Source organism: Myiozetetes cayanensis, unplaced genomic scaffold, assembly GCF_022539395.1.
Source record: "Myiozetetes cayanensis isolate MyiCay16 unplaced genomic scaffold, myiCay2020 scf2-11, whole genome shotgun sequence".
In the NCBI taxonomy this organism is placed as follows: domain Eukaryota; kingdom Metazoa; phylum Chordata; class Aves; order Passeriformes; family Tyrannidae; genus Myiozetetes; species Myiozetetes cayanensis.
In genome coordinates this window covers 35,163,173-35,188,197 of record NW_026087411.1, presented here as the reverse complement: position 1 = coordinate 35,188,197, position 25,025 = coordinate 35,163,173, and the positions used below count along the sequence as shown (strand labels likewise).

At 37.2% G+C, this 25,025-nt stretch overlaps 1 protein-coding gene across 5 annotated transcripts in view; it reads right to left on the bottom strand.

The window, feature by feature from the left end:
- SMYD3 (SET and MYND domain containing 3) overlaps positions 1 to 25,025 on the bottom strand; it is a 392,669-nt gene that overhangs the window by 41,973 nt on the left and 325,671 nt on the right. For all 5 annotated transcript variants that reach the window (XM_050315257.1, XM_050315262.1, XM_050315260.1 and 2 more), the window contains 2 exons: positions 9,696 to 9,783; positions 6,303 to 6,477 (listed from right to left, as the gene is read on the bottom strand). In XM_050315257.1, coding sequence (XP_050171214.1) covers positions 6,303 to 6,477; positions 9,696 to 9,783 — 263 coding nt within the window. The remainder of the gene's footprint in view (positions 1 to 6,302; positions 6,478 to 9,695; positions 9,784 to 25,025) is intronic.

Here is a 25,025-nt window from a genome sequence, read left to right as displayed (position 1 = left end):
CAAAGCAACGCTCAGTTATTGTCAAAGGAATCCAAAATTCCACATATGCTTCATATGTCTCTATTCTTTACCTGTTAATTGTTCCCTTGACATCACTTCCCAACTCCATTTTAGTTCAAGTTCTAAACAAACCTTTGTTCAGAATCTGTATGTCATCAACTCCACCCTTTTCTTCTTAACAAAATTCATAAAGACACTGTGAATTCCCCAAAATTGTTCTCAAAATCATTCCAGGTGAATAACCATGCTGCATGTTTTTCACAGCACACAGGTCTTTGTAATATTCATTCATGCACTGGAAGGCTAGTATACGAGAGCTTTGTATTTTCTTAGTATATGTTTAATACTCCAATTTAATTCATGTGTGTCCTTTAATTAGTGTGTAATAGCAAGCAGACTAATGAAAAAAGCTCAGGTAAGGGCTGCATAAGTCAAATTGCAATGCATGCATGTACAAAAAGATAAAAAAAAGGATCCCCTTATTACAAGACAAAAATACCAACTGTTACTGCTTTGGTTAAAAAAAAAATCAAACTAACAAAAAATGAAAGCCAAACTGAATCTTTCAGTTGTGGTAGGTAGATAGACTAGGACTAAAATCCTCATTTGAGATAAAGCCTGAACTCCTGAGTGGTCTAACATCTTAATCTGAAAGAGATCCTACAGTGAAGAAAAGAAATTAAATCTCTACAGGTAAAGTTATCATTGGAAAGAACACAGTTCTTTTAAGAAGTGTCTAAAACACCTTGGAAATGCTATGTGAGAGATGGAGAAATAACACTTGTAGTTGTGTCAGAGAAAAACGAAACTCTGGGAAACTTGGTAATTTAGTTCACTAACATCACTAGGAGATCACTATCTGTAAAATTCAGATTCAAATAGCTCCTGGCATAAGTGAAAGGTGAAACTAAAACTAAACCTGAAACTAGAAGCTCAAACTGAAGATAGTAAGCACCAGTATAGAAATATAGAGTGACTAGATGAACACTGACAGAAAAAATATTGCAGTGATGGAGCTGTTCAAGAAAATCTTAGCCTACCTAAGAAATGTGATATATACTGAATTAACACTGATGATGCTGAACTTCTACTCATGTGTGATAGAGTATATTTGGCAAACCAGCATCATCAAAATCATACCTGAAAAAGGAGCTGGCATGACTGGAGAGAATAGTAAGAAATTCTACCCATACACACAATATGTGAAAATGAGGAAAGGTAGATGATGGAGCATTTATGGGAGTGTGCTTTTACAGAAGTCATTGAGAATTATGCAGGTCAGCATCACTTTGGGGAACAACACATAGTTTTGATGGAAAGATGCAAGAAAAACTACTAGAAAAGAACCAAAGAATGTAAGGTGATGGTGCTATGCAGACAAACAGCAAACCAGAAAATCCATTTCCTATGTGGGAAATGGATTGACCAGGATGTAGATAACTTAGGTACCAGACTTGAGTCATAAAACCTTTCTTTTTCATTTTTGGAAAAGGCTGTTGGGATTGAAGGGGAAGGAAGTAGGAAGGAATGGAAGACCTAAGTGGGCTGCTGAAGTGTTTTAAGGGATTCCTAAACATATTGCCCAGGGACAGGCATTCTCCCTGTTTACCTATAAAATAGGTACACTAAGCCAAAAGTGGTGCAAATATTGCTAGAAAAAATCTGTCTTTTGGAAGAATTACCAACAATGAACCAGAGACAATACACTCTCTAATTTATACTGGGTTTTCTTATTCTTTTGACATATTTTTCTCTAAACTTTAAATGCCATGGGCATTTTCTAAAACCTCAGCAAAGTGAAGAAGGTAGATTTTATTCTTTCTATTCTTTGTTTCATCCTTCCTTTGAATTGCTTTCTCCACCTTCACGTTTTTCTCTCCCTCTCAGGTTATCCCAGAGGTAAGATTTATGTTTACAACTGACGGTTTATGATTAAGACATTGAACTTTGGTCACCGAATTAGTATTGTCTGTAGGTTTAGAAATCTGCCAGCCAGGCACGAGTCCTCAAGGGACCTCCCACAACCAGGGTGCCGACTGGCGCCGAATTCAGGCTGTAACCCTTAAGCAGTAGCAACCCCCAGTGGCCCTAGTTATCACTGCAGTGCACTTTTTTAGATAATTTTAGGCTCTCTAACTTTCAATGTAAATTCAATTCAAGTGCCTCAGAATTAGCCAGGACTCAGGAGTCTGTTAAACTCAGTAAAGAACCATACATACTTATTGAAAAAAATTATTTTCAGTCATTGAATATACCATGTGTGTATTGCAAAACACATAGCTGTAAAAGCAGGTGTTTTTTTGGGTTTTTTTTGGGTTTTTTTGGTTAAACGCATTCAAAAAGGAGGTAAAATCAGACCGAAAGAAAATCAACCTCTTTGTTGGAAGAGAAGAAGAGAAAATAGCTTTAGATTTTGTTCCAAGAATATTAGTTTCTACAGCTATTTTTGTTTTTTTACAAGATCAGGACTCCTGGAAGGGATACTACAGCAACCTTCAATTTTTAATCTGCCTTTTGATTGAAGTTCACATACTTAGAAACGATAGTCCATCATATATATTGAATTAGAATTCTAAATCAAGAATCCCTGGCTGGTGTTTAATTTACTCAATGAAAATTCAACCATATTCTCAGAAAATACTCAATAAGAACATACCACATACCAGCCACTATTCTCAAACCCAGCCCTTTGCAAAACAATCCAAAACTGGGATTGCTTTCCCTGTTCCCTAAAAGAACTCAGTCACTGAGAAAAGGTGAAGTAACTGGTACTTCAAATTGTCACCGGAAGAGAATAGAAGGTAGAAGGGCAGACAAATGATGCACAGGTAACACAAATATGGGATGCTCGCACCTACCCAGCTCCCTCCCACTCCAGAAGCAGAACAGACACATCAGCACAATCCCTGTACCAGTGCTGACTCAGCAGAGAGAGGATGGAGGAGGAAGGATGAGCAAGGCTGCCAGGGGAAGAGCCAGAACAGCACTTCTGCACAACTCTTGTGTACGGGATAAGAAAAAGCAATTTTCTCTTGTTAATGTCGGAGCCCCCCAGTAACTTCTAACGCTGCAGCAGTGGAGATGAAGGGTTGTTAATTAAAACAACCCATATGAAAATCGGTAGAATTCTACATTAGCTTGAAGTTCAGTAGGGGATTATGAGCAGTGCAGAGCAGAAACCAATGAACATGTTTGTCCTCCCTGTGCCAGAATCTCAGCAGACCTGGCGCCACAGGACCCCAAAGAGGTGGCATGGCTTTATCCAGTAGGTAAATCCAATAGGTCTACGGCATCATGTAGTTACTTCTTTCTTCCTATTACTCTTGTCACAACAGCTGAGTACATCTAGTAGGGTTTTATAACAGATGCATACTTCCATTCTCTGGCTGCAGTGTGAAGCACTGAATACTTGAGACAGGCAGAAAAAAAAACCCAAGCCTAATCCCCAGAACATATGTGCCTTCTCAGAAATTTAAGGGCTAAATGCTGGGGTCCTTCCTCTGAGGTAACCTAAGGGAAATCTGTCTTTCTCAGTATCTCTGAATCTGATCCTTCATGAGCAGCAGTCAGCCCAGAGTGTGAATGTGCTAACTGAGACACGACAAACCCATGTAACACCTCTTCCTGATATTCTGTTATTCTGTGGTTAAGGCTCATGAGGATTTTTGAAAGGAAGTTTATTTTTGCAAGCTGCTGAGTGCTGACTATGATGTGGGGCAGCTTTCACTTAGGCAAATGTCTTAACTTTTGTTAAGGATCTTGGACAGACAGGCTATTACTGCGACATTTACAAGGAAAGCCTGGCTTGGCTTAGGCTATTCAGTGAAAGGAGATTTTGTAGGTTTTAACAAATAATGGACAGCTATTGTTCAGCACAAAGAGAGAAGGCAGCTTTTCATCTTGTCAGACACTGCCTTTCCCTTTCTTTTCGAAGTTCTAAAAACATTTCAGAGGTCCTAAATAATGCTCCTCATAGCTTAATGTCACTACCTAAAACATAGGGGCTGGTATTCAGTATGACAAATCAGTTTTATGTAGCTTAGCCATCTATCTCTGCCAGTTGCATGAAGTGGATGATTCTGAAAAAGTCAGCAACCATCATAATGAAAATATACATTACGATACAATGCGTCACACAGCACTGGAAATTAATCCTGCTGCTAAAGAAATAAAAAATGCACAATAAACACATTACCTGAAATTAAAAGTGGTTTTGACCAAATCTCCAGAGCCTTTTAAGTTGTAACAATGATTTCCTATTTATATGGACTGTGTGAATTCTCAGGTGATTCCCCTGTGGAGAGTTATATGAATACTTTTTCCAGAGCTGAGGAAAGGAAAATAGGTAGCTATAATGGAACTACAGGAGCAGCCAAGCAGTAGATTGATTCAACAGGAGAAATTCAATGTATCCCAAAAGATTTCCTAGGATTTGCTCTCCTGCTGCTTAGGGCACAATTTGTTGTAATGAGAAACTGAGGATTTTGTTTCAGGTGTCAAAGCTTGTAGTGATGACTTGAAGGTATAAAGAGAACGCAACAACTGAAAATCTCTTTTAAATAATGCTTTTGGATGAGGATAGAACAAGGACAAGCTCTTCAAGGTGCAGAAAAGGTCAAATATCTCATGTAAATAACATTCCTTAAGAGATACTAATTGGATGCACAATCGAACCCTTTCCTTCATCTCCAAACTGCCGCATTAAACAGCTTGAAAACTACAGTACACTTCTGCAAGCAAAACAAAGAAAGCTTTATTAAATTATCTGGTAAAATTGGACTCGGTCTCACTGTAATCTCTGCTCTCAGAAATGTCTGCAGAAAAAAATACTCAGTTTTCAGTTGTGAAGAACTGAGCTAACAAGTCATAAAAAACCCCAAACCAAACGAAAAAAAGGTGAGGTTCAGGTTTTTTATTTAATAAGGGAACATTTAAACAGGCAGACTATTCTGTTCGTCTGGAGCATGCCACATGGTAGAAAGCTGGCAGGAAGCATGTACTGCTGCAGTACTACATAAGCCATGTTTAAAAGGTTAAGTGGGACATGCTCGACATGAATTTCACCCTGCAGAAATGTGAAAATTTGTAGGTACTCATGTCCTCCTCTGTGAAAAGGAACACTCATTATGAACACAGAGCTACTCTACAGCTGTGATGTACCACAGCCTCTGCAGGTTTTATTGATAATCACTTTTTAGTGAAAGCTCTGAAACACTATGTCGTTTCTCAAGTGGAGCCCAGAGTTTTATTCAGAAACAGACTGCCACATGGAATTTCCTCAGGCAAAATGCTGAATGATGATGGCATCCCCATTTGATTAGGGAAAACATGTAAAATCCGAAATGTTCATATTCACAGCAGAACACATTGTTCAGCACTAGCATGCTCCTCACACTTCTCAACATCACACTTTGTGCTGAAACACTACACAGTGTACCACCAGAGGAGAAATGGATGCTCCAAAAAATACCTTACCAAGCATGAACATTCATGTGTGAATGACATTACATCTGGACATTTGGGAGAGGCTTACACTTAGTTACAAACAATGTAACCATTCAGAACCCAAAGATTTCAGTCTTAAAGCTTTTACAACACAGACCAAAGCAGATAGCACCTGCCCTTTCTCTACTAGATGACCAAAGCTGCATTACAGCCCCAGGCTCCAATCAATTTCAAACCTGGCACGTGATGTATGATCTCCTAGACTATCCATTCTTATCAATAAATGACCATCAGACTCAGAAACCTTCCCAGCAGGTAGCATAGGAACAGGTACTGACCAGGAGAGAAGAAAAGTAAGTCCTTCACCACTTTGGCCCCTTCCCAAAATAAGGACCAGAAGCTCATTAATTTCCATTTGAAATTGCATTTTCCAAGACTTTAAAAATTCTTTTTTTGGTAAATTTTATGTATAGAGTATACAGAGAATATACATTATTTCAACCTGCTACCTGTCCCTCAGGTCTGATCTATCTCAGCATAAAACACTGATACCCTCATGTCAATGGAGTCTGAACCAGAAAGTCAGCTTCTGATCAGGGATGGGGGAGCATCTGAACACATGAAACAGCAAGAACCTAATAATGAGTTATTATTATAGTTCTTGTTATCATTCTGTTTCCTCACAGCCTGACTATGAAGCAGAATGGGAGTTCTGCCTCATTCTTTAACCTAGAAAGCAATGCAAGATATACACAAAAAGAGAAAGAAGAATCGAGACGAAGCACAGCCTTTGTTTTTAAGGAGCCAGTTAGCTCTCCCCCACCTTTGGAACCAGTTGAATGAATTACATCTCTTACCTGTACGGTTCCAGAGTCCTGAGGCCATAACACAGTGCTTCTTCCCAGGATTCAAGGTTAATACAGGCATCCATGGCACAGTCAAGCATTTTCAGCTGATAGATATTTGTGTCTGGTAGATGACTCATGTTACTGCTCAAGAGATTCTGGCATCTTGCCAGAACATGCTTCCACTCTGTTATTGGTCTTAGTTAAAGAAAGATATTTAATCAAACAAAAATACAAGTTCTAAATGCTGTTTAGCACGGTGTAAGAGCTACAAAGCATTAAAATAGAAAAGCTGCCATCATTTCAGACTCTGCTACAATTCTTGAAAACACACTTGAACACAGTGGCAGCTTAAGTAACTATGTTTTGTATACATCTAGCAAAATAATGTCTAAAGAAGGCAGTATTTTAGCAATAAATGGTAAAAGAAAGATGACAAATTATAACGATATTTTAATGCACAACAAAAATTCAAACAACTTTTATTTAGGTGCTAAAACATTATTTACTTAAGATACTCCTCCAAATCTTACAGCCAAGGGCAAGAGCCCATGGAAATGAATCTTAAAAAAATACCTCAGTACTAAAAAAAGAAAACTATTTTTTTATATATTAAATAATTACACATTCTTTTAAGCTGTCCAAGATTTTTTTAGAATTCTCATGAAATTAGAATCTTCTCTTGAAATAAAATAATTTTCTTTCTCCTCGAAACAGTCATAAAGAGCATTGTGGATTTTTTTCATGTACAGCTGCATGTTTCATGCATGAGAAAGAAAAACATCACAGTTTTTATATCTGACTAGTTCAAGACTAATGAACTTGGCAGTACAGAAGATTTTCACCTCCAGTGTTACAAGAAGATTTTTTGTGAGTTTGGAATAGAGGAAAAGTAACCTGGGGCTTGCACTCACTTTATTTGGATATTCCTTATCATAAATCACTTATTTTCATTACATTCTACACTGACTCAGTTTCTGTGTGGACCAGATTCTTCTCTCTCTGACCACATCTAAGCTGAACACTTAAAAAATTTTCAGTTTTAAAACGAGTTCTGCTATCTGTGACTGAACTCATGGGAGTCCCAGAGCGCAGCAGTCTAAACACCAAAAAGTCACCATACACATCAGTAAGAACAAATGAAAGAAAGAAAAAATTAGACTTATAGTAAGAGAAGTAATAACATTGATTGTATCATAGCCCTTTCCATACAATCAGTTCAAGGAAGTCCAGCAGTTATCTTCACAACATTACTGAAAGTACCATTCACAGTAATCCAACAATGAATTTAAAGTGTACAGTGCAAACCTGTGATGAAGTAAGTAGTCCTTCTTGAACATGGGAATATTTACATACTTAAATTTAAGAATGTGACCACTATGTGGCTGGGCCAGGATTTATAGCATGGTTGTTACAAGGCTAAACTAATTATTTGTGAATTGCTCTCATGCCCTTGGATTGAAAGAACCATATAAGGGAAGGAATGTGTTATTATAATTGCACCTTAACCTTCATATCTCTGGCAAACATCCATGTATTCTTTACAACCGATTAAGGACAGACAAACAGAAGAATGAGGGATATTATTTCCACTTGATACAATTTTTGTAGAAAGTACAAAGCACTGACATTCTTGAAAGATTACCATTTTAGCTGATGCGTAGTCTGTCTGCTCTTCCTTCTTGTTATTCTGCTTTGTTCACTCACTAGCATACAACAGCAGATGTGCTATATACCAAAACCTGTTGGGACCAAATTTGTAGGTCCCAGCTTAGAAAACTCTCTGTCAGCTGCAATAGGACAAAAGAGAAACCTCGTATCCTGTATCTGCCGAAGACTAGAGGAGGACTGCCTCAAGCAGACTGCCTCTAACTGCAGATCTGGCATTACAGTCCTGTATCAGTTATAATCAGTAGGTCAGATAGTGGGAGTTACAAACTTTCTCGACTGCAGAAACTGTTGGTTTAATTTGCTAAAAAGCCCAGCATTTGCAGAAACTAATAAGTATGTGCCTCAGTCAGCCAGGAAGGTTTTCTACTTATTATTGGCAAGTAGACAAAAGTCTAGTTCCCTCTTCAATTGCACTCGCCAATGCACATCAATTAGCACTGGTATTGTGGTGCAATGGAAGGAAAGATGACACATTTCAAATAGCCCATGACTGAGAACAGAAGCTGAACAGACACCAAGAACAGATTTTTTTCAACTACTCCTGATACCTTTTACTATGGTGTATTTGATTAATTCTTAAGTATCAGTTAAATCAGTAATCTTAGTTAAAGATACTAGTAGATTTAATTAGGTGCAATTTCTCCTGCTATTAAATATAGGAACATTAAATAGGACCAGTATTGTGACTCCACAGTTTTGGTATAAAAAATATTGGAACTTAAGGTTGCATACTTATAATTTAACTTTCAGATTAAAACATGGCCCTTGAAATATAACTGAATGCCTGAAGGTCTGTTTCAGTATTGTCTGTCTCAATCCAGTGACCACAAAGGAACTTTAGACAGACTAGAAACTATATGAAAATTAAAGTAAGATGAGTTGAGTGATTCTCCTCCGCTAATAAATGAATCTTTCTGGATTAGAAAGAAACAAACTCTGTTGCGTGGGTTTTTTCTTTTTTGTACAATAAAAATTGTAATCACTTGTTTCCAGCCTGGAATATCACTATGCAAACCTGCTTTTCATCCTGCCAAAAAGGAGTACTGGAAGATTAAATTCTCTCTAGGTTGAGAGAAAGCCCATGTTTCTAAAATGGTAAGACATCTTGCCACAATAAGCCAGATTCACAGTCAGAGACATTCCACTGAATAGACCAAGATAAGAGAGAGATCAATATGCTCATAGTATTCCAGTAAAAATCTCCATCTCTCTTCTGCTCATCTTTTCTTGGTTGTTGCTTTTCACTGATTTCTTTAATTGGATTGAACATCTACACGACAGCCATTAGGCTCCAGTTCTGTTTATTAGTGCGAGATCATCTCATTCAATTTACTTAATTATAAATCATTACTATAACTTATTATAACCTATTATAATTATTCTATAATGTCTGCTGTGAAAATAATTTAACCACCTTTTTTTCCATTTAAAAGTGGATTTATATGAAGTGGTGGGCTGGGATGGCAGAAACCCAAACTTGAACTAAAATATCCCTTTACATCCTAGGTAGTTGCTATCCATGCCGTGAAGCAGTTCCAGTCCAAGTAATCAGAGACTATATTAATACAATTATGAATAGTACCCATTTTAAACATCGAATTATTTAAAAACATTAAAATAAAAAGAATGTAAATGTAAGGAAAATAATCTCAAGAGATGAACTGCATAATAAGGGGCTCTCTGGATTATTTTCACAACTGAATGACACACTGTGGCCTGTCACTGAAAGGATACCTTCTTTTGATTTTGGATATCTCACTTTATTTACAGCATCTTTGACTTCTTTCCAGGCATGCTCTTCACCGGCCAGTTTCTCAGAATCCTGTTTAATTGAAACAAATGCATTTAATGAGAAAAACAGAAAAACAAGAATATGCAGTAATGATGAAAAGCAGGGTAAAAAGATGTCACTGCTAAAAGCTACGTGCAGAGACTGTATTGCTATTTTTTGTAAAAACTCAAAAAATCATTTCACCTGGCATTCATACTCATCCTGTGTTCGGAAGTAAATGAGGTGATCTAAAGAAAAATTAATGCAAACTTGGAAATATTAGATTCTTAAATCAGATATTAAGTTTGCAACAAAAACTATGATCAACCAGAAAAGAGAAATAATAGCATGTGACTTTTTACTATCAAACCACATTGAGAAGTTCAAATTCTTTCAAAGACCTTCTATCTAATACTTCACAGACCCTCAGGTACACTGTAGAAAAGATTTAGCAAATAATTTTGATTAACCATGTGGTGATTATAGATTCTTTACAAACAGTAGGAGGCTACAGTTATGAACGTGAGCTTACAGGAGAAGTCTATGACTCAGAAAAACCTGAACTTTGGTTTAATAACTCACTGCTGTTTCTTCCCTATTCCATCGGATTCCACAAACAGCTATATTTTCCCATCGCTTTGTCACAAAGAAAGCAAAAATGATTAATGGCTATAGCAATAAAGAGAAAATTTCCCTTTTCACCTCTCTAGCAGTGACTAACTGCATCTTAGGTAAAACCACTTGGAACAAATTTATTAAAGCATCTACAGACACAGTTTTGCATTTTAAGAGGTTTCCAAAAGCATCTAGATATTCAATTTCCATTGCTATAGCATTTAAATACCTTTAAAAATCTGGCCTGTAAGACACTGAAGTTTATTACCTCTCTCCTTATGAAAGGCCCTACTTCTTCCAAAAGAGTTTTTTTAAGTGCAAAGTCTTGCAGGAATATTTTAAATACAGTTCTAAAAAGATTAGCTCTCAGTAGGGATGGAGGTCTGAAGATGAACAGAGAAGGTGTGTTAACATCTAACCAAGTACTTTGTAACCAACAGATGCTCACTGGGCATCAGAGAAGTACTTCCACTGAAAATCCTGTAATCTGTAACTACCTAGAATTGAATCATTTTCTTATCCCACTGTTCCTTTTTCAGAACAGAAAATATTTACAGTGAGAATCAGCACTTAGTTTCAGATTTAATTTGCAGTTTTGTCTTTCCATCTGCTTCATGAAACGGTAGACCTCTGTGTATTGCTGGGATGATTAAATCAAGATTAAACTGAGATTGTTCTCAGCTGCCCTACCATTCTGTAGGGCCTTACAAGGAGGGTGGTATGACCTCACTGCATTTTGAACATGTACTTCCCCTACAATCAGTTCTCTGATCAAAATAATCATCTGGAAATAATTTTGTGCAGAGCTGAATCTGCCACCAGAAGGCATAAGGTGAATGTTAGGACAAACAAGCTCATACTGCAGAAATTTTGTCAGCAAAGTTAAAGTACCTACCCAGCAGTCTTAACAGCTTTGCAAAAGATGTATGTTAAGTCTCTTACCATCAATGTAACCTCTACCAACTTTTATGAGACTACGTTTATTCTGAACATAGCCTGTTAACCTGTAGCAATCTCTCTAAAACATCTTTGTGGATCAACCGCTGCTCACTGATTGATCAAACAAATAAATCTAGCCTGTAAGATGCTAAGAATGATGTCTGTGAAACTTTAGGTTTAAGGAGCTATCAAAACAGAAAAATTGTTTTAAGCTATCTTTTCTCACTGGCCCAGGTATTATTCTCAGTGTTTCTCTAATATGCTGTAAGCCTAGAACCTCAGAAACATGAGAATCGAGAGATATTTGTAAGTGAAAGAAAGCAAAAACTATGCACCAAGGCCAATAACTCAGGCATCATTAGGGCTCACTCTGCACACAGCAAGACTGATGGATGAATCAGACTAAAGTGTTCACTCACATGGGATTAATCTTTCTCTGTCTAGTGCAGCCTTTTGAAATGCTTTCCATCGTCTTCTAGCATTTCATTGACAACACAAAGCAGTGCAGGGCTGGAGTTTCCTCTAAACTTTAAACTAATGCACAGGGTTAAGTCCACACTTAAGTCCACACTATCTTCACATCCAGGTAGAGAATACAGAGTGTCTGTTGGACCAGTAATCCCCCAACCCTCTCTGGATTCATGGTCTTTATCCCTTTTGTAAGAGAGACTAGGATGAAGGGAAGCTCTGTGAAGGCTTTAAGTCTCAAGTTTCAATGAGATATTTCCTGTGTTCTCAAGATGAGGCATTTTGGGGATTGGCTGATATAAGAACAAGAGAAAACATGGCTAGCTGGGCACTTTACACCTCTCTTCTTTATCAGATTTCCATACATGAAAGAAGTCCTGTCCTTTACTAAACACTAGTTCAAGACATGGAAGCTGCTTCCAAATAAGCAGCCAAGCAGGGGCTGCAAAACAACTTGGAGAGCCTGTCACCAGGAACATTTCTGCCTTGCAGCTTAACAAGCTTTTTCCAAGTAAGCTGTTTCTCTGCCTTGGAGAACACCTTGAAAGTCATGGTTATGTGATATGATTAAGCCAGCTGAAAATACAAAACTACCTTGGAGTTGGAATTATGAAAATAATTGAAGTGATTAATAGTTACACTGAACTGCTTAATTTAATCTAAGAGCATGACATTAACAGCTATGGGATATACAGCTTTCCATCGAGTAACAGCTATTCAAAGTATCTCTTTTCAGAACATGCTCCCAGTCAAACCTCCAGGTGTGCAGAGACAATAAAGGCATCACAGAATCACAGAATATGCTGAGTTGGAAGGGACTCACAAGGATCATGGAGCCCAACCCTTAGGCCTCCACAGGACCATCCCCAAGAGTCACACCATGGACCTGGAAGACAGGGGTCATCTGCAGAAAAGAACACTAGGTGAAGAAAAGGAAGAGGTTTTTGAAAAAGAAGGAAGAGTTAGCAACTTTTGCCTGATTATTTCCCTTATTTCTAACACTGACACAAAACACAAGAGTTTGCTCCTCACAACAATAAAATATTTTTGTTTTGGTCCAAAAAGTAATTAGACCAGATAATTTAGTCACAAAAATGCATGACAACCTTATGACAGCTGAAACTGGTATGCTTTACAGTTTAGCTTTTGCACATAGAAACACACTGGAGAAAACCAAGAGTAGAAGTGTGGAAGGCTCTTGGGGAAAGCAGAAAAGACAGCTGCATCACATGCTTTTCTATGGCAAGAAGACATAGCAATACTCTTAACACAGGTACAAGCCATTGGATATAGAAGTGCCACTGCATCTTCTAGCTGAATCCATAGTCTAGGGCACAAGGAAAGACAAAAACGACTTATTTTGAACTATTATTCTGGATGGGAGAGGGTTCTAGTATCTGCTTTCCCCTTACTCGAAGCAAATGCAGGGAAAACTTGTTAATTAAAAGGTGAGTTAAGACTCAACAACAACATTTCAATTTCAACTCTCCATTCTTCAAATACTGTGGCAGGTGCTACTACAGCATTCTTGATAAAACACATCTGGGGATTCATCATTTTTACACTGAAGCCTTCTGGAAATCTCTGTGGACTACCTATTCTTGATTGATTAGATCTGTGCTTCTAATGCTCTAGACAAAACAATTTCCAGTATATTCACTTCTTGTAAAACAAGCCATAAGCTGAACTTCACACCTGACACCTTTTGCCTTCATATCTTCCTGAATTTACAGTACATAAAACATGAAGGCCCACCTACAAAATTCCACCAGAGAAAATTCTACCTTTGAAATCTTTTTGGCTTTTCAAGGTGGGTAAATGCAAAATATTTTGTGAAGTAAAATTTTCCTGCCATAATGAATCATACTTCCTCCCCCAAATTTCACTACTTAGAAAGTTTGCTCTATAAAGGGTTCAATAATGAGATTAATTTTTAAAAAAATATTTGCTTGAACATCATAATTTCTATAGATTTTATATCAGAACAACATTAGTTGTTGTTTTTCTTTAGAATACTTCCAGCTTTTGTATCCAATAATTCTCCACTGTGTAGATACTCACTGCAAACTTGTTTCAGGAGCCTGAGAATGGACATGATCAGCTCTGCCCAGTGCATCCTGTAAATGCTCATAAAAATAGCTTGTTATATACAATATACCACTAAATGTCAATATTTGCTATAAATATTACAGTTTTGGTTCCGTTAGTGACACTTTTAAAAATGGAGTTATAACCACTCATAACAAAGAATTAACAAAAGAGAGAGAAATAAGAAACCTGGAGAGTATTTGATGAGGATTGTAATCTATTTAAAGCATTACCAAATATAAAATGTTCTGCTGTTCTCATTTTAAGTGATAGGAAAATTTATTACAAAAGTGTCATCTCCTGAAACAAGTACAGACATCAGCCACCACAGAAATAAGCATTTGAAATAATCACCTGTTCCATTCTCTACTATTCCTTTCCCATGTTCTTTCTAAGAATTAGTTCTTTCCCTATCTCTTCTGCTATTTAAGTGTCCTAAACACATGCGATCTTTAATGGAATTCTCCTGAAAAAGGAGTATAATCTTCAAAGTACAGATAAATGTTTCCTTCCTGCTCCTTTACACAACTACTCCTTCCCAGACTACTCTCCTGTTTCTTATACCTCCTAAAAGTGTTCCTTGTCTATTAATTTCAGGTACCAGTGCTTTAACACACTGTTTTAGCAATCATTGTTCTTTGCTATCCAGTATTTAAAATCTTGACTGCTGAAAGATTCCCACATGGACAGCATGTCCCCTGCAAGAAGGTGTCCCTCTTACCAAAACAAGCACATGCCAACCAGTAAGCATTACTGCCCTTTCTCCCCAGATGTGCTCCCACAACCCCAAGACTGCTCATCTGTAATGCACTACAGCTCCAAAACTCTCCTGAACATTGGGAAGATTGATTAAGGGCTAGTTCTCCTTTCATACTTAGGCTACAGGATAGAAAATAAGACATGGATTTTCTGTCCTCTCTACAAAATTCATCTTTCTCCTTCTCCCAGAAGGAAAGAAACAAGAGAAAAACAGGCCAAAGATTGTCCACAGTAAGGAACCATGAAACTGTCCTTCCCTCCCTCCACAGAATGAAGAAGTGGGGATTGGGAACTCCAAATGGTAAGCAACCCCTATATCTCTTTTTCCTCCTACTAGAAATATATCCAAGGGCATCTTCACTACATGTCTATGTTCAGTATTCAGGTATCCAGTCCCACACAGAGAGAAGTAAGCAAAGCTTTGTAGGAGGTATTGGAGTTCCAGGCTGACCTGAGACAAGTAAAAATAAGGACTAAAGTTTTCCCTGACCAGTATCTTCTCTTAACCTCCAGCAAATGTCAGTTTTACAAGGGTAAAAACCTTTAAACCATAGTTCAAATTGAAATTAGCAGTCAAATATTGGATATGATATTTTTGTAAAACAGAAAAATCACACTAAATAATAACATTCGTTTTCTTCTGGACACAAAATCTATTACTATATAATCATAATCCTGTGAGAAAGCAGCACATAACTCTGTTCTTATTCTCTTTTTTGTGGAAGCTTTAAAAATACCTTCAAAAAGATGTTTCCTGAACCACAATATTTTAACTCTTTAAAAATTAAAGATACCTCATACACCTGAACATTTCATAGAAATTGCTGATCATTGCTTATGATTTGCTTAATTTCTAAAAACTTAAGTGGCAACTACAGATGTAAATCTGACAAAACAATTCTGACCAACTTGACAGGTTCAAATCAAAGAGGTTTTCTTAGGTTTTATTCTAAGAAAGTGTCGAGGAGCTCAAACACATTTAAATTAGGGCATGACATTTTAGAGCAGACCTCTGATACATTATGCTCTGAAAGCATAAATAACAATTTTCTATTTCTGGTTCTATTTAAAGGTGCAGCAACTAATGAATGTATGCTTCTAGTAAACTCAGTAACTCATTTTCTTATACTAGGCAGCAAAAGAAAAGCATTAAATGAGTAAAGACATTGCAGATCTGAACTTTCAGAAAGATGAAGAAAATGTTAGAAAATGTGATATGGAAGCTGTTATACTGCAGCTAGACTAAATTTCTGACTTGGCTGCTTCAGAGTAAAGAGGGTGTAAGGGCCTGATGGGCAACCACAGGGGCACAAAGCTAAAGGCACAGCAAGAGAAAGGGCACTTGAGTGGTTTCCTGAAATATCTGAGGTCATCTCCTATGAAACATCTCCTATGAAACATTTTCTGGATAAAGTTTAAACTCCAAAAAAAAGACTTCTCGTCTCTTATTATGAGAGCTGTGGCTTACAGAAGCCTATAGCTTCAGTTGAGGATTCACTCACCTTCACTCTCGTGAATGTGCTTTGTTAAGAACTACAAGTATGTGAAATTCTCAGTGCTCAGAGCCCTATCATGGTTCCAGATTTACATATGATTTCTGAGGTTTCAAAAGTTCCCCCGCCCGTTTTCCAAGTTCCCCTGTTCCATGAAAAATAATGCCAGGTCCAAAAATGCCAGTTCAGCTATCCTTTCCAATCCACATAAGGTTGTCCTCACCAGGAGCTGAGCTGTCAGAATAGAAGACCTTGTGTTTTCTGTCATACGGCTCTGAAGAGGGTGGATGGGACACATGGCACATTCCAAAGCTACTCTGTTTGTGGACAAAAACAACGCTGTATTCCTTGTGAGGCTATTGGGAGGGAGTGAATCCAACTTTTGAACAAACTGAATTTGTACTTTCTGGTTTTGAATTCTGAAGGTAAAACGAGACACACTGTAGCTGGATGCCATATTGCATCTGTGCAGTACATTGCTCAGTATTAGGCAGGCTGCATTACCTCACATAATCGATATCATCTCTTCATGGGTTACTGATTCTGGTGTCTGGAAGTGCACAAGCATGGCACAGCCTAATAATACTCTAACTCGTGTAGGTATTGGAAAATTTAACAGTTGTTCACACCATTCACGTTTAAGTGCTCTACTTAGGCATTGAAATCAAGATGAAGGTTTCCCCAGACCCTGCATAAAAGTAGTGCAAGAAGGCAAGTACTTTCAAAGGGTATGAAGAACCTTCCCTTAACATTATCCAACTTGGTTACAACATTATAATATTCACCTAGAAATTTGAAAGTGATATCAAAAACAGCTGTGGGAAATTTATTAAAATGAGATGCTTTCAATAAACAGAAAATTAAGATCAGCAAGGCTATTTTAAGAAGTCAGTTTAATTTAATAAATTAAATGAGATGAAGATAAGTTTATCCCAGTAACATCTTAGATTTAATTAAGATTTAAAGTATAAGGTAAGAGGAGCAACTAGACAAACAGTTTTACTCAAACAGTTTTACAACCTGTTTACTGTAAGTCCATTATCTGTCAGGTTCACAAGCTCAGATTTACACTGTAGCTGTCTGGGTTTCTTCTGAAATAAATCATAACTCTAGATCCCCATTTCAGATGTTGAATATGTGTTCTATCTTTGCAGTGGTGATGCATTTTATTTCAATAGGTCTAATTTACCAGGCAATTCCAGTTACTCTGTATTATTTACCTGTCCTAATAAATATTTATTATTCTCTCTGTCTTTCATCCATTAACTTTACTGGCAATGATTTCAAAATTACTTCCACTTCATTCATGAAAATGCATGGTACAGTAGAAACAGGGTTATTGTGGACACACTTTGAAACTATCTGGCAAGCATTATATATAACTGATGATTATGGTGATTTAGTGTTTAAGTGTGTTGTCAGATATATCTTTAGAGTACATATATATTTAGAGTGTATATATATAAATTCCTGTAGTAAGAGAAAATACACTGAAAAAGCTAAAAGTCTTCATTAGTCTTGAACATCACAGCCCAGTGGAACTTCTTTGAGACCAAAAATGCACAGAGATCAAGTGTTATTACTAGAGCTTTTTTGTTTTACATCTACTCTTTGTGATAAAAATCTCAGCAAATAACATTACAGACAGTATTTTCTCTCTCAAAAAGCAGTATAAAAGGATGCTAGGCTACTTAGGAAGAAAATGAGATAGTATCTAAAGAGTTCTGTCAGAATATAAATACACAGGGCTAAGCAGCTAAACTACATCATATCACCTTGCTTGCTACCTGGACACTCTTCAGATGAAAGGCACATGAACTTAACACATTCTGCAGTCATTTCAGTTAACTGTTGGTCATTCTTGTTGCTGACCAAAACATTTTCCATATTTATTTTTACAACTGGGTCCCTTAAATACTATTACTCTTTTTGGTGATAAAGGAGGCATAATTACACAAGGGCTACCTCGTGTCCCACACCGCTCAGGCCCCTGGGGATGACTGACACTTTGCAGGCCCAGGACCTCAATGCCTACTCCCAGTCAAGATGATGGAAGTTGCATGAGCAACAGGACTGAGCTCTGTGTCTGTAACAGCACTGCCTTTATAAACCTCCCTTTTCAGGAGCTTAGAGCTGACTGCACAATTCCCATCCAAACTGCAGAGGCTACAAGCGGAAATAAAAATTGATTGGATGATGGGAAAAGCAATAAATAAAAGTTCACTATTTATCAACTCATAAAAGCCAGAGGAAGGGAGGAAAAGCAAAGGAAACTACTTACAGCTTAGCATGAGTGAAACAGGGCCTTGTGCCAGATCACCCACAAATTCCTGTCACGTTTGTAATTCCATTGTAATTTCCAGCATCAGTCCAAAAATAAACCCTGTGGGTAATTCACTTACCTGAGGAAGGATACTGTTCAACCTAATCCCTAGCAACTGTGAGGCTGGTATTTCACAGACTGTCTCAGACATTACACATTTCTTAAGGCAATCTCTAGGTCTCTCTTACCACACAATCTGTCAGTTATAAGGCAAATCTGCTTTATTTCTTAATTCTGCAACCTGTGGAGACATAGAGTGCCACTGAGTGCATTTAGTGGCTCAAAATAGGCATGTAGGTCCAAAATCTTCAGAATGTTTAGATATTCACAATGCATAATCCAATCCACATTCATCAGTCCATTGAAATATGCATTTAAGTTTAAAAGCATGTAAAAATCCCATTAAAGTTAATATTTATGCAAATGACTAAACACTTAACACTAAGTAGAAGTGTAGTTACTTGTGTATCAAAGTTAAATTTATGCTTCTGTGATTTGAAGAATTTGTGCCCATTGAATTATTGCTTCTAACTGAAGAGATACTGACATTAAGTTGGATATTTATTTTTCAACACTAATATCAAAACAATTTAATATCTTAATGCATGATATACCTCATGATAAAATTGCAGCTATAGTAATTATGTTTTTTAACGTACACTGCAACGCAAAAAACAGTATTTACTTCAGCATATGGTTTCTGAATGAATGAGTACAGAATACAGGAAGATGATTGTTTAGAAAAGGACATGCAACATGATTACATCATACATGGTTGATCAGTCTACTCTATACCTTAAAATATTTAACTGATCTCAAAAGTTAAAAGTGGCAATTCCTAGAGCACTGATACAAATTGATTGCCTAACTCACCTGCATGTTTCTTGAATATTCAGTGTCAATACTCAAATCCACACTCTCCAGTCTCCAAGTTTTAAAGTCATGAATAAAAAAGATTGAATTAATCTTTGACAACTGCAGCTCCTTAGGAGAGTACAATGTTTGCAGTTTCCTCCTCTAGACTTTTGCCAACAAATCTGCCTGACTACTACACGAATATTAGTTTAATATAATCAAAGAAGGGGTTTGCAAATAGCTTTAAAAGATATTGTACAGTGTTTTAGTAACTTCAAGAACTTCTGCTTTAGAGAATTATTATTGACTATCCTCTAACTAAAACCAATTTAAACCAGTAAAGGCTCTTCCAGTGTTCAAGGGAAGTAGTTAGAAACATTCTATAAGCAAATGTGCTTGAAACAGTTTCCATACCTTTCTAGCACTCTATTGTTCTGATTCAATAATATGGACATTTTAGTCATTGCCACAAAATATAGAAAAAGAGTGAAAAGGCCACTCTCTAAAACATCATAATGTTATGGAAGCTATTATGAGACCCTTGAATATTTCTCAGGGCCTTTATTTACTCTTCGGATAGCTATCATGCAGCTGGTTCCTGTTGACTGCCAGTGTCACGAGTATTTACATGCCTCAGCAATCAGTGGTGATCAGCCAAGGTGATTCAAAGCAAAGAGAGGTAGCCTATGTCACAAAACATATACTGAAAGTTAGACATCTTGACTTACCCAGAAACCACTGTTAATGGGATTTGATGCAACAGCATAATTTGGTGATACATAATCTATACTGGATTTCCAATTTTCCAAAACAGTTCACAGTAGTAGTAATCTATTTCTCTATCTCCTGATAAGTACTCTCCCCTAAGTACTTCACTTACTGATCAAAACCAGATAAACTGTTCTCCTAACATATTTTTCCCAGTCAAATGGATGAGTGTTGCCCCTCTGAAAAGCATGCTACCTCAAGCCTTTCTTTTTAAAATATCTTTTGCAAGTCAGGGTTTGGGGTAGGGGAGAAGCAGCTCACTTTGTATGGATCCCTACCTTCCTTAGCCAACTGCAATTTACTAGTAAATGAACTTCACAGTATCGATCTCCACTATACCATATGCCTATAGATTTAAACTACTGCATTTTTAGGCAGTAGCTGGAATCAACTCAAAAGGTTTCAAAACTTGGAAGGATTTCTTTTGAATGATGCAAACTTAACATAAAATTATACATTAGAAATACTCTGAGAGTAAAAATTCAGTTGTCTAGTTATTGTTGAAGGAAGTGCAGGAGCTTTAGTTTATATCCAAGAGTTGTCAGCACTGACTAAGACAAAGATTCACACCATAAGCAATATGACACAGCAACATATTTTTCTTAATGACAGTGTTCAGATAAATCTTGGGCAGAACTGTGATACACTGTTTTACTACAGTCCCCAGTTCAAATAACTTTTTATGGTATAATCAACAGCTTTCATAAAATTCCCTGAGCAATCCTGTGGAAAATAGCAGGACATCCTGCAATGGATCATCAAATTACAGAGTCCTCTGCTGTAACTCATGTGGTTGGAGTAAATACAGCCTTTTTGGGCCTGATTTTCAAGTCTTTTACAGAAAAGAAAGCTCCTATTCATGTCTTAGAATAAAGCTCAGAAACACAAAATTTGTGATCTTTATGACACTTTATTGCACTCTTGTGATATTAATTGAATTAATAGCAAGAAACTGATATGGCACACTGCTTATCATAGCAATTTTTCAACCCAAAGCATTCAGTCTACAGTTTTACAGACTCAAAAGTTATAGGCTACCTTGTTATTCAGATGAGTTCATTCTTGCTTTAATAGGCCTCAGAAGATATTAGTTGGGACTGCCACTGATTTAAGCACTGAAGAGTGTGATTCTGTCTTTCTCAACCTATGATGCTTCCTACGAATTCAGCCAGAGCCTCAAACTTTGAATTATTACACTGTCAAAAAGAATTTAGAATGAATTCATGATACCTGATGAATTTGCCACAGGGTCCTAAATCAGTCAATCAATCTTTGAAAAAGAAAATTAAAAATAAAATTTGGCTTGCGAAGACTGTTTAAAAGTTTAGAGGCAGCTGACAGGAAAGCCATCTTTTGTAATTTAAATAAGGCTAGAGTGAAAGATGCATTTCCACAGTGTGGCATGGGAAATGGCAATGTGAGTCTTTGCAGTAAGTTTCATACTAAGATATACTAAAGAATAATTAATCTTTTTAATGCAACTTGTATAATGGGCAGGAGATATGAAATACTTAACAGAGATCACAAAACAAATAGCAGCAAAAGAAAACAACCACTATCGGGTATTGCATGTGTAATATATTGCTCACTAAATAGGCATATCTTTAAAATTGTCCCTGTATGTTTCACACATGGACCTATGCACATATATGATCACAATATTGCTTTTCCCATTAAAACCTATGCTTGTCCAGTGTGGATTCATGTCCACTTCATCACAAAAAGCAATTACAGTGAAATGGGTCACAAAATACACTGTTCTTTTCAAGACAGACAGGCTAAGGAGATGGTTTAGTTCAAAGATTTAATGATGGGCAGACTACCAGGTTAAAATCTGGACTACTAGATTAAACTTTCCCCCAGACTTTTTTAACCTATTTTGGACCCATATGAAGTAAAACCATGATCATACTTCGGGGTCCAATGTGCGCAAGTCTGCTTAACACAACCATTCATTATTCCTCTCCTCTCCTCTGACTGGGATTATCCGAAAACTAGGACAACAAACACAGCAATGACACTAATTTTACCAAGCATTTACAAGTACTGTATATGTAGTGATTCCCAGGTATTGAATGGACAGCAATTGATATCAGATAAAATATACTGTAAGAAAGTTAAGATTTATTAACACAATTTTTTTTGGCTAAGGAAAAAAAGAAAAAAAAAAAAAAAAAAAAGAAGAAAAACTGCTCCACATCATGAAGTGTATAGTATACAATCAGGATGACACTAAGAACCAGAAATTTGGAGTATGAAGAAAGTATATTCAGAATTTGAAGAGAAAGACACAGAATGCATTGATATGAAGGAGAACCATAGGAACTACAGTTGAAAAACATTTATTCAGAATGAAAAAGTTTTGGGTGATGTCTTCAACAGGGAATGAATTTGGAAATAACAAAAACTTTTGCTGAAATTACTCGAAGATGGTATATTGCAAAAAATTTCAGTGAGTTGATAAAATAGTGTCCTATTTCAAGTTACTCACAATTTTGCTGATAAACAGTAGAGTCCTTTTCCATCTTGTTTTCTTTCCCTATGTTGTCGTGACTCAGACTGTGTGTTGACTTTACTGTTGTTATTATTTATAAAACTGGCAGCATCAGAAACAGCTACACTGCTTTAGGTTTTCAGACTGTACAGAGTAAAAAGAATACTCATCCCAAAGATGAGAAAAAACAGTGATATGGAGCAAAATATACAGCATACCAGCAAAGGCTGAAGTTATGGTCAACTCATATAATGTTGATGTCCTGATTTGGACCTATAAAGGTAAAGGGTAAAATTCTTTCCTTATCAGAAGGGGATTTAGCTTACATACAGAGAATGAATGAGAAAAAGGTATTTCCACTCACTTTTTTCCTTTTTCTTTAAAATTCATAGCCCATTACTTAAAATATACACTTGGAAAGACAAAGATCTAAGCTCCCAATTTCTACTTGCTTTGGAGCAGGAATCTAGAAAAAGATACGTTGTGCTTTCTGTATCCTGGACTCACTGAAACTCACCCATCACTTGAAGCACTAAAAGAATTGTGGGGTATCCCTACCCCACGGGGTCTGCTCTTACACTAAGGATAAAATTTCATTCTGGCTCTGATGAAGATATTATTTTGTCCAAAGAGGAAGACCTTCAACAGGAGAGATTCTTGTATCTAGAAAACAGAATACCAGTCGGTCCAGAAAACTGTGATTTAAAGTTGCAACATCTTTTTTTTTTCTCTTTAAATGACTGAAATCGGATATGAATTTAAATCCACCATATTTCAAATAAATTACTTAATTAATGAGATTTTAAAAGATCAAACATGTTGCAGAGTAAAAAAAAGTGACTGATAAAGAGATCAAGAAAAGGCATCCAAAATCAAGATTACTCCCTTAGGTACTACTGTTGCTAGAAACCACCTTGACAGGCTGAAAAATTCAAGACCTCAGTGAAAGAGAATTCAGAGATTCAAGCTCAGATAATGCAACAACTGACTTCAATACATATTTAGGAAAAAAAAAAGTGAACTGATGTCTCCAAAATCAGTGCAGGAAAAGGCATTTGGAAAGTCATCTGTCTGATCTAATCCCATATTTTAAATTTTTTAATTACTGCTGTTTCTATCTTGCTAACCCAGAGCAGGGGCCCCTGGTGGTCTAGTGGTAAAGGTGCGGCGCTGTCACCGCCGAGACCCGGGTTCGATTCCCAGTCAGGGCCACTCCCGGGCAGGTGGGGCTCGTTAGCCCTTAAAGGCAACCCACCTACGTCCTAAGGACCTCGCTGCCACCGTCCAAGCTCGCTTGGCCCCGGCAGATGAACCTTAGGATTAAAGGGTGGGCTCAGTTCCGCGCACACTGTGTCTCACCTAAAAAATCCAATGCGCAGGCTGGAAGGTGGAAAGACCTTCCCCGGATCTTCACTTTCTTATTTCTATTAATAATTCAGAAGAGACCAAATAGTGACTGCTATAGGAAGGACAATATTTGAAAAAAAAAAAAATCATAACAGTAATATCTACTTCTAACAACAGTCCCAAGCAAGTTGGACATTAGTAAAGGGGTAGCACTGCTATCCAGCCACTTAAAAGTAGCTGCAATAGCCTAAAACAATGATGATAGTGGACTCAGTTCCCTTGGCAAAATAGTGTTTCTCCTTAAAACATCTGCCAGAAGATTTACATTTCCTCTTAAATGGCTGGATCTGATAGGAATGAGATTCTGCTCCCCTCAGATGAGCAGAAAGCCAGACTCCCAGGACAGTGCCACAATCCAAGTTCTACATTTGCTTCAAATATGAACTAATATGGACCAAACCAATACAGGTTTCCCTATCAAGGATCTCCTGAACAGGCAAGGAGTTTGCATAAAGTTTTCAACTCATGTCTGTTTATAAGAACAGCTGCATCATTTCCATGACCTTGAGAACCCAAGTGAGCTCCAGCTGATTGCTGCCACAGGGTGACCAGAGCACACTGAGGCAGTCCCAAAAACAACTGAGATAGGCAAGTTGTTATGGAAAAATGACCACAGTCCATTTGTCACTGTCTTTGGAATGGACCTTTAGTGGAAAAGAATGAAAATGCTGAAAGACAGAAGGAGCCTCAGAAGTCTCGTAAGAAATGCTAAGAAGCTGAAGAGGTGGCACCTTTGTTAATAAACAAGAGATCCCAGAAATTGGAAGCGGTTGCCTTGGGTTTTGCTGTCATTTTTGGCACTACAAAATTAAAAGCCCTCTGTCCTTGGCTTTTTGGAAATCCCTCCCAAGAGGGTAAGATCTTCTGAAAGGGAACAGAAAAGTATTAGACTGACTGTTGGATTTCAGGAACCAATCCAGGGTTTACGTCACTACGAAATGTCTTGCCAGAAGAAAGGAGCTGTTAATCAGACAATCACCTATGGAAAGAATCAGCACTGTGTCCCAGTGGGCTGATAATTACTGATGCTTGTACTTGGTGCTTTTGTAGGCGCTGGTTATACTAACACTGGGCTGAAAGAATA